The following is a 10859-nucleotide window of genomic DNA, read 5'->3' on the forward strand; positions in this document are numbered from 1 at the left end:
TCTCTTCAGGGTTTAATAATGAACGACGTAACATTAGTTTATTTGAATAGAAAACACCTGGAAGTAGGAAACTGATAATTCATCCCCACAAAACACACTCAGAGGATCAGTTTACGTGGGTGTGAGCGTGTACACAGGACCAGTCACCGCAGGGCTTGTGTTTCAGACGGTTATTCTTTGAGGTGTGTTGGTTTAACCATCCTAGAGCAGGAAGTGATAAATTAGGGCCACGTGAATCTGTTTTATCATTATTGTACCTATTAAAATTGAAAAACATTCTGTGACACCATTCCTTGAACTTCCTTGTGTGGTTTACAGAAACAGTTCACTTTTTTTTGTAAACAAAATACACTTCATGGGATGAAATACAATCAAATAAAAAAAATATAAATGAATGTACAAGTAAAAAAAAAAAAAAACATTCTGCTTTCTTTGGATTAAGCTGCAGTTAAATGTACTGTTCTCAAGTCAACTCAAATTTCAATAGAAATGTGTGTGATCATCTGGAAAAGGTTCTCAAAACAGATTTCGCTCATGTTCATGTTGGTAATGCAGATTTGCCATGTTGACCAACAGAAAGCTGCTGTGACTTTCATTTCACATCATGACACTACTGACAATGGACCTTTTTTGCCTGCAAAATTGCTCCAAAAATTCTGTAAAAATGTTGTTTTGATCAATGTAAGCAGACATTTAGCCGTCGATCAGTTTTGTCACACTTGTTCACATGTGCTGTAAGGTGACATAATGATTCCGATACAGTTCTTGAGTCTTTACAGCTGTCCTGCTGCTTGCCTTAACCCCTTGAGCACCCAGCAGGCTTTGCAGGGAGTTATGGATGTACTGTAAACTCACACCGGTCATCCTGATTTAGCAAGTCCAGTAACAATCTAGACATGTCTATCTTATACATTGACTGTGGTAATAGAAGGTGTGGTAGTAGACATCTGCAAGTTCTGTGGCACACAACGCATGGAGCCCGTCGTGACGATGCACTGCAGGGGCCACAGAACGATCCCCAGCAGCAGCACCATGAGGAATATAAATATCACTAAACGCTTCGAATCCATCAGTCGTTCCAGAAGCCCAAGTCGTGGTCGAGTTTGGGAAGAAGATACAGTGCTTTGTCCACTGGCCCCAATATTGACACAGATGCAGAACGCTGGCACACCTGGAATGTCTATTGGCCGCTGATAGCACAGCCTCTCTCCGTCCAGCCACACCGGTTCCTCTTGCTGCTGGTGGACGGGCAGACGACACAGCACCTCCTGGCTGGTGGTCAAAGCCGGAGGGCCTTTTTTGGGGATGGTAGTGGGATGGCGGCAGAAGGGGCAGGAGATTTTTGAGTTTTGGGGGTCCATGGAGGTGGTCATAATGCGGGAAAGGCACTCGAGGCAGAAGGTGTGTGTGCAGTCCAACTGTTTTGGCGTTTTGAAGACATTGTCATAGATGTTGAAGCAGATGGAGCACTCAGGATGCAAGCTCACCCTCTCCAGGTCTGTTTCCAGCGGGACCACCTGAGTGTGCCACAGCACAGGACTCGGCTCCATCTCACTGGGATATGGTCTTCCACTCTCTTACTCGTGAGGGTTCACTGGAACAAGCGAGACAAACCTCTCAAAATCACCTCTAGGTTCATTCCATAGGCTCTAAAGCAAAACTAGGGCACAGCTCATGAAGTAAACATTTAGCGGCAGGTGATTTATGATTGTGTGATTTATGAAGTCATCATCGTGCCTTTGTATGATGCCTTTTAACCAAATAAACTGTGACTTTGAGTTGGTCGTCAGTTTTACAAAGAACGTGTTGCTGTGAATTCACTGTTACAAGCTGTATTACATTTTTTTTTTTTTTCAAACCATTTGCCCACCTGCGTTACCTTGCTTTAGGCCATACGCTATTAAAGATACTTTTTTTAATTGTTCTTTGTAGAATGTATATTAATTTATTTTTCAAACTCCTTTGGAGTTTTAGATTTTCTAGTTTTTTAGATCAGTATATCGGTTCCTGGGTTGATGGACCAGCACATGGTGTTTTCTAAAGATGCATATATAAAAAGTTCTTAAAAAGGTTTTCAGTGGTTCTTTGCTAAACTTTAGGTTCAGCAAAGAACCATTTCTCTCTGTATACACTAAAAATAAAGGTTCTTTACAGGCATCAATGGTACTGTAAAGAACCTTTGTTGTTGAACAAGGTTATTGTGGAAAGAGTTTCTTTAGCTTATTAAAATGTTCTTCACACTAAGAAAAATAGTCGTTTTAAGAAATTCTTATTCTTATAGTGTCCAAAAGTCCTTGGTTTTCAGAATAACTAGAGAATAAAAAGGTTCTGTGGCATTAAGTTGTAAAAAGGTTTTGGTTCTAATTATGAGCTATTTTTAAGGATGTACAGAAATTTAGTTCATGACAAGACTGTATGAGACACCTGTGCTTACAGTGTTGGTAAGACACAGACTGCTTTGTTGTCCTTGTTCTGCCAACGTCAGCACTACTGTCTTTCAGAAACCCTTTCAGCACAATAAGGCTCTCTAAAAGTCATCGCTCCACTGGACCTGGCATTTGGAGCTGAGAAGAATTTGATCAACAAGGTGACTCTAAAGCTCACTACCTTGTATAATACAGTGAAGTATTTTGCAGAGCCCATCCTAAACTAAATAATAGGTGCATCTAATCCAGCCCTTATTTTACATGTTTTTTACCTGCACAGGTTCAGGTGGGGGTTTGGTTGAGAGCAGATGGCCAGTTGTCAAGCCCTGCAGGGCAGACCTATGTGTGTGTTTCTTTCTCCATCCCTGCACTGCACAATGCACCTGCTTGTTCTTCATTATATTGGTCTGGCTTTGGCATTCCTGAAGAACAGGCCGGTGCCCAGCAGCCAGTCTCTCAGCTCTGTATAAAACCCCCAGACTCAAAGCCATGGCCTCAAGAACGCATGCAGTCCGAGTCCTTTCTGACTGTCTCCTTTCATGACCTACACCTCAACGCAAAACTGTTTAACCACCATTAGTGCACGAGTCCTTGGTTATTCATTAATTCAACCGCCTCTGTTGTTCCCCAGGCAAAACACTCTAAGGGTTGACAATGTTCTTGACCTGATTCTCCTTCCTTGTGTGCAACGGCTCCTGATGCTTTCACATGTACTGTGCATTGTACTTTGTCTTAAAATCCTTAAACTAAGTATGTACAATTTATTGCTACCTTATTAGTTATGCCTAATTTTAATATATATATTTTTTAATTGATCTTTATTAGTCTATATTGGATAAATAATTGTTCATTCATTTAAAAAAAAACACTAATAATTTAGAGTTAAACTTTTTTTTAAGCAAAACTCTAAATAAACATACCTTTTCAGTAACACTTTAGAATAGGTAACACTTGTTAACCATTATGACATTTCTCTCAATAAATTCTTAATTCGCTGCTTATTAATAGTTAGTAAGGTAGTGTTTTATTTTCTCAACCTATCTTTTTTACTCTAGTTTTATGATCAGATCTTTAATTATTATTATTGTATTGTTATGCATATGTGTATTGTATCCTCTAGAAGTTTTATCAGACCTCTGAGAACACTTTGTGTGCTCCACTTTATCTTGCAGTTACTTCACTGTGCTCTCCAACGTTGTATATATTACTCTAGATTATTTTCTAGTCTTCTCAAACAAGATTAGAATCACACAACAGGCAGTTGAAGTTAACGTCCCTCGAGGCACTGAGTAACCCATCCAGTTTTTCTTCACTTCAGTTCTATTTCCAAACGGCTGCCCTTCTGTATATCAGCTGAAGTACCGCCACATGTGGCAGACAATATTGCACATGTTCTTACCTGTTTTGATAACTTGAGCTCTAGTGTTATCCTTGTTCCAATGATTCCTCTTTTATCTTCTCATCACTTTGCCTCCCTAAGGACACAAATGCATTCTCAGCTCTGGAGCTGTCAGCAGTCCTTTTGAGAATGTAATGTCCTCCTCTTAGGAGTCTGTTAAAAGTGGAGCTGAACTCAGGCTGCCGGTGCCTGTCGCGGTCCTTCTCAGTGTCTCGTGTCCACTCTCACCTGCCTCAATTTATCTAGTCTCTTTCAGCACTCGCTATGGAAATGACAATGATGGGCAGGAACAATAATACGGCCTTGAGGGAGTGCCAGAGACGGGGGGGCGGGGGGTTGGGATGAAGGAAGCATGTTCATAGTATAACATTTCCATTCTCTTCATTTGCCCATCATCTTTTTGTTTTTCTTTCTCTGTTGTCCAATCTTCCCCAATAACTTCTGAGCATGTTGCATACTTTTATATAATCTGATTGGCTTGTATTATTACATCCTGGAATTTCAGAAAATACCAACACTTGCTTACAATTGGGCATTTCACTAACATCTTTCTATGTATAGCCTAATTAGCATCTAATTTTTTGTATGAGAGTTATTGTCATCATTATTATGTATAACTGATCTGTAAGATATTAAATGCATGAATTAAGCTAGGGCTTCTTTATCTGAGTCTTTTAAAAAAAAAAGTTGTTTACTGGTTAGCATTAGAGAAAACAAACAATGACAACAATAAAATCATGAGGCACCATTTACTTTTACTGTGATTTGCCACTCTAGTTTTAGGTTACATTGTTATAAGGAAGAGATAGAAAAATTTATAACACATCATTAAACTGAGCTGTTTGCTCAGAATCTGATTTTATGGCATAATGAGATGTTATCCGAATTGTCAGAAATACCTGCCACTGCTGACTTTCTTGTACTGGTTATACAGCAGCTTAAGCACAATCTGTTCATGGCAGAAAGAACCGGTTAAGATCATGTTTGGTCAGGATTTCATTCAATTTAGTTTACACAATACGGAAGCCAGACAATAATACAAATTAGATGACAATAATCAAAGCCTATCACATAGTGATCATCTCTAAAAGAATAAGCAATACATGAATTCCCTTTATCTGTGAGTCAGTCTGTAGGAAGTAAACAGACAATGACAACAAAGTACTTAGAGCGAGTCAAACTTATGGTAATCTGTTCATCTAATATAACCTAATCCCCAATAGGCAATATCAAGTGCTCCACTTTCGGACTCTTGTCATTCCTCTGTATCTCATTCCACAGGAATGTGGAGAATACATGACCGATACTTCTCAGATGGTCTCACATGATCACACATCAATGCTTGCCCAATTACCTGAGAAACACTGATGAGGCTAAATAAAGGCAGCTCTGACTCTAGAGTGAGTAACGTCAACACCTTATAATGCAAGAAAGTCATATTCTTTCTCAGAATTGTTTGCAGTTACATCCTGCTATTTAAATCATTAGTCAACTGAAGCCATCCCTTCTAAACGTGTTTCAAATTCAGTTTGTGGATTATTGTGAATTTATTAATGCTATTTCTTAAAAAAGCAATTTACCCGATTTACTATCATGATATTGAATGATGAGATAAGATGTAGTTACCTGTGAAACTACACATAGTCTAAAAATAGCAATCTACAGCTAAATAGTTAATAATTGTTTTCAACATGTAGTGCACTTTTTCTTTTATGAGTTGAAAAACTGTTGGAAACCCCCTTCTTACTCTAATGAGGATAAATGACTCTTCCCTAATTGTTATTCATTTCACAATTAGTTACCAAAATGAATTACACTTTCCCCTGGGGTCCAAAGTGAAGGCCTCTGTTCTCCAAATGTGCTTCAGTGAGTCAGAGGTGCATGTCTGGGATGTTTTATGATCCACTGATCCACATGATAATATAGTAGGCCAATCTGATAATATGGAAACAATTATACATGGACCACATGTCCACCTTTGTCAACCACACAAACTAATACATTACTGCTGCAGAAGGTTGAGAAGGTTGAGCTTTGTCATACATGTCCAACCAAAAACAACACGTGGCTCAACAGCTTCAGGGTCGAGGGTGTGAGCGAGTGGGTGGGTGTGTGTTTGTTTGCATGTTTTTTACTGATACAGATTCTGACCTGAGTCTTTACTGGAATAATAAAACTAACGGCTGTCCTACTGTCCTACAATACCACAGTAACTCCTAATAATAAAAAAGATTGTATACAATTATATATGATCTTTGAATAATATTGGTCTTTACATGCAAGATATTTAAAGTGTACCTGAAGTATACTTGCAATACTTACTCTTTAGCACAACCAAATATACTTGAGTATATCTTTAGTTGGGTGATATTCTGACAGTAGAGGACCAGCACAGTGCCTCAGTGTGATATCTACTAACTAGAGATGTGTGAGGACAAGGACTGCTGTGACCCTTTTAGAGCTAATTTGATTTTATTGAAGATTTGGACTTAATTACACTTCACTGGAAAAAAACATATGAAGTGTTTAATTGGATGTTATCAAAACACTTTCATAAAAAAAAAAATAGTTTAGGGTCAAAGATTTTTGTTTTATAATACGCAAGCTGGAAATCATCTTATTTCGTCATATGCACTTTGGCCTAAGTCTAGTGTATCTCATGACAAATTAAGCCATAAACTTCTGTTTACTTCAAGTCTATAAGTGTGCTGTTCATTAATTAATGTAATTTTTATTTAAAATTAAAATAGCTTAGGTCTACAAAGTGACGTTTTGTCCTACAATGCAAACTGCACACAGCTATACCGAAAATGTGTTTGTGTTTGAATTTTATATTTATTTTTGAAAAAGTATGCCAGCACTAAGTAACTAGAAAAGTCAATATGGGCTGTGAGTATGTGCAGTTTATGTTGTGGAAGAAAATATCAAGTTTACCACAGACTTTATTTTACTCATATATATATAAACCCCATTATATAACCCCATAGGAAAATTTATTCAATTCAAAGTTCAAATTGTAGTATTTAAGCAGACTAACTATAAAAACAAAAATGGTCATATATGCATTTCTGGTTCACTTTTGCCATGACTCTAACGTAAACATGATGTTCAAAACATGTTAAAGCACCTTTTAGTGTAGCAGACTTCAAATTGTAAAATCATTATTTTTTGCATGTTCAGTTGCACAAGAATTTCAGCATCACCACATACAGGAACAGTTTTGACAGTTTTTGAAAAATTCCCCACAAACTAGTCTGGTAGTTATACCTGCACAGGGACAGGCACCACAAATACAGGTATGGCTTGTAAAGGTATAACCTGAAATATCTGGCGTATAGTAACCAAACAGTTGTGGGTTTACACCCTCCAATGGATGCATCATCACTTATTATATCACATAGGTATAATGTTTTAGGCTCCATGTATACTCTCAACCTCCACAGTTGCACATTTGAAAAATGTGAAGAATTTACAAAATGTAACTTTTTGTGTAATTTTTGCTCATAACCCTGTTTCATTCCTGACCTTGAGTCATAAAGTCACTTAATAAAAATAAAAATGAATTTTAAAAAATCTGGTTACTAATGAAGACTTTGGGGATGGGCTGTGCACACAACTTTAGCAATCTTTAATTCATGTTAAATTTCATGAATAAACCTCTATGGCAGCTAAGTAGGGCTCAAATCCAGCTAACAGGGAACATTCACAAAACTTTGTCTAATTCTGGCATTCTAGCAAGGTTCTGTCAAAGTTCTGAACAAAATATTCTTCCTGGAACATTATAGAACTTTCATTCAATATTATTTGGTCTTTAATATCTTTTTTATCTGAAATGTTTTAGTTGAGCGTTTGCCTAATGTTTTTTAAATGTTACTCACTATTTGTTTCGAGAGCGAGCAGAGAACATTCAGAAGTAACGTTTCCATCATGTTTGATAACGTAGGGTCGACCAGGTACAGCTGGTACGCTTTTTGCTTTTTCCTTTACCACACCAAAACCAGGGACAGAAAATAAGTGATTTTTCATATGACAGTTCCTTTACTTGTCTACTAATATATTAATAATTATTAACATCCACAAGTAGGTCATAATTGCCACAATTAGCTCATAAACACAAGAAGCTTTTTAGTTCCAACTGTTCCCATGTCTGGTGCAGTTGGAACAGTACCCGTGTACAGTGGAGACACCCATCCGTAATCCTAACCAAGTCATTGCAAATGTAAAATACCTCTAAAAAATTAATTCAACAGTTTTTATTTCCATTCAGTATTTTATTAGATTATTTGTTTCGTTTAAAGTAGTTAATTTGTGAAACATTGTACAGTAATGACAAACAGCAATAAAATATTTAATTTCAGTTCATCGTTTTATAATTAACAGTTAAAAAATTAAGTAGCAATGAAAAACAATTGCAAACAGCAATAATAAAACAGATCAAATGCAAACAAAAACCTAATAAACATAATAACACAATAACGTAGTGCAACTAAACTGCATATCCTGAAAAGGAATATAGTGCGGGTACTTTTGGTACATTGTGTCTCAACTGTACCCTGCAGACCACCTCCAACATTTCTCTAGATTTTACAATGACCTTGCAAGAAATCAAATATGTCAGTTTTTAGAGCACAGATTAAGGTTTACGAAAATGTAAGTTACTCTTAACAGTCATGTAAGGATGACAACTAGTCAATGTGCAAGGGATGAGGTGAAGTGAAAAACTTACCTTGAAAAAAAAATACTTTTGCCAATATCTACGGACTGGAGAAGCGCATGTACTTCAAATTTCCCATGATTGAAGAGGACGCTAATACGCATGTGCGAAGCAAATATCAAAGATCAGACCTGTGCATGAAAGTTATTTAAGGTGTTTCAATTGCACCCCTGTACCAACTGTACCTGGTCTACCCTAATGATAAAATGGAACATTCCCTTAATGTTTTCAAAAACATTTTAAAAACTTGATGTTTTGAACTCTCAGAGCCCATTCAGAAATACCGTTTTCATAACTTAATGGGAATGTTAACAAATCATTCTTAGAATCCCTTTTTTTGTTAGTTGAGAACTGCTCTCTCGAGAAACTTTTAGGCCTAATAGAGTGAAAATGTTTGTGTGTTCTGTTATGTGAAGAGTGAGGTCTTCTTTTGGCTCTATACGGCAGGAGAGGAAGGTTTTGGCTGCCAGGAAGGATTAAGATTTAGGAAAACTACTTGAGACCAATGAGTGATTGTTCCTGGACCAAATCAGTTTGGCTCAAAATGCTTCATAACTAATCATGGCAAGATGGAAATATCTATCGTTTGAGCAGTGGCTTAAAATTAGAGAATTATTTACATGTTTTATTCATTTATTGTTTTATTCATTTATTTTTCATGTTCAGTTTTCACAAGAAGAATGTGCTACATTCAATCCAGGCTCATGAAAACCAGAAGAACCGGTTTGAGAGCAGGTGACCTTCAATCATCTCTGAGAAAAGCAATCCAGGGGTCTGTGAATTAGTTTAGCACTGCTATGATACAGTCACCTGCAATGTTAATATTTTGTATTTACTCAAATTAGTATGTTAAAAGTGATCAAACAGGTAAAGGACAAACAAACAGTAAAAAAATGAATCATCGTCCACAGGTCTGCAGACAGATGGCCTTCTCACCTGTAGGAACACTAACACTCAGAGCGCCCTCTGTCGGTGAGAGACCATTGATGCAGTCAAGGACAATGCAGCACTGTGCCATTGAAATACATTAATAACTTTGATTTGGCTGTAGCACTCGGGTTATTGAAATGAAGCAGTCTAATGGAAAATAATATTTCGTTTCTATAGGGCCCTATTACAGGTTGTATTACAATTCATCTATCACGTTCGCCCACCTGTCCTGAAAGAGTATATCTCTGATTACTTTATCTGTCTAATTATTAATACAAAGATGTATTTGCTTTAACGCTTGGTTTGTTAGGATAGGACAATATTTGTCCGAGATATTTGAAAATCTGGACTCACACAAAAGGGAGTGAGTCCCATAGGCTACCCATGTTAAAATCAGACCCTGCGTCCCAATTTTCGTACTATCCATACTAATAGTACAGATTAGAATAAGTGTGTCCCAAAGCATACAGTAGTTCATTGAAAAGCCTATGCCAAAAGTCCGGGAGTGATGCGCTGCCAAGATGTCGACAGTCGGCTCCGCCCACTTTGAGCTTCAAAAAACGCTCTCCAGAAAACTAGAGGTGACGTAATGGACACTACATCCATGTTTTTATAGCTACAGTCTATGGTTTGAATACACCTTTTATCGAACTTTTTTTCTCAACTTTCAAATCTCATATCACATTTGAAAGGCATTTATTTTCAATAAAAATTAAGAAAATAATCAAAAAGTTGAAAATAAAGTACTGGGTAGGGTGTAGGGAGGGCTTTATATTGTCCCAGTAAGGTGGCATATATTTAATAATTTGAATTAAAATTATAATTTACACTCAATACATTATTATTGCATACTGTTTTATAATGTAGCCTACTATTATACTGAGGTGCAGATAATTGCCACTATTTGCAATAAGTAGTGTAAATTGCAGGATTTTCTATTTTAACGTGTAAATAGAATCTATCATTATCTGCATTTTGTGTAAATAGCATATTGATAAAAATACTGATATTTTCACCTAAATAGAATCCATTGCTATTTGCACAGTGTAAATAGCATAGATCACTATTTGCACTTATTGTAAATAAACTATATCGCAAAGAAAATATGCTATTTTCACTTAGTGTACATACAATGTTTTTTTTTTTTTTTTTTTTTTTCCTATTGCTAAAAATATGCTCAAGCAACTTAAAGGTGTCATATGATGCTTTTTTAAAGATCATTATTTGGTGTAACATAAAATGTTGGCATGCTTTAATGTTCAAAAAACAGATTATTTTTCAAATACTGTACAATATTGTACTGTAGGTCCCCTATACCACCGCCTTTCTCAGACCCTCATTTTCTACCAAGTCCCTTTTCATAATCGCGAGCTTCACCTTTCAAAATAAA

General features: G+C 36.7%; 1 protein-coding gene across 1 annotated transcript; it reads right to left on the minus strand.

The window, feature by feature from the left end:
- Positions 1 to 49: 49 nt before the first annotated feature.
- LOC127944737 (RING finger protein 223-like) lies at positions 50 to 4075 on the minus strand. The gene is made up of 2 exons (XM_052540939.1): positions 3826 to 4075; positions 50 to 1594 (listed from the first exon to the last, which is right to left on the minus strand). The coding sequence occupies exon 2, from the start codon at positions 1548 to 1550 to the stop codon at positions 906 to 908; it is 645 nt and encodes a 214-aa protein (XP_052396899.1). The 5' UTR covers positions 1551 to 1594; positions 3826 to 4075; the 3' UTR covers positions 50 to 905.
- Positions 4076 to 10859: the final 6784 nt, after the last annotated feature.

Source organism: Carassius gibelio, chromosome A23, assembly GCF_023724105.1.
Source record: "Carassius gibelio isolate Cgi1373 ecotype wild population from Czech Republic chromosome A23, carGib1.2-hapl.c, whole genome shotgun sequence".
NCBI lineage: Eukaryota > Metazoa > Chordata > Actinopteri > Cypriniformes > Cyprinidae > Carassius > Carassius gibelio.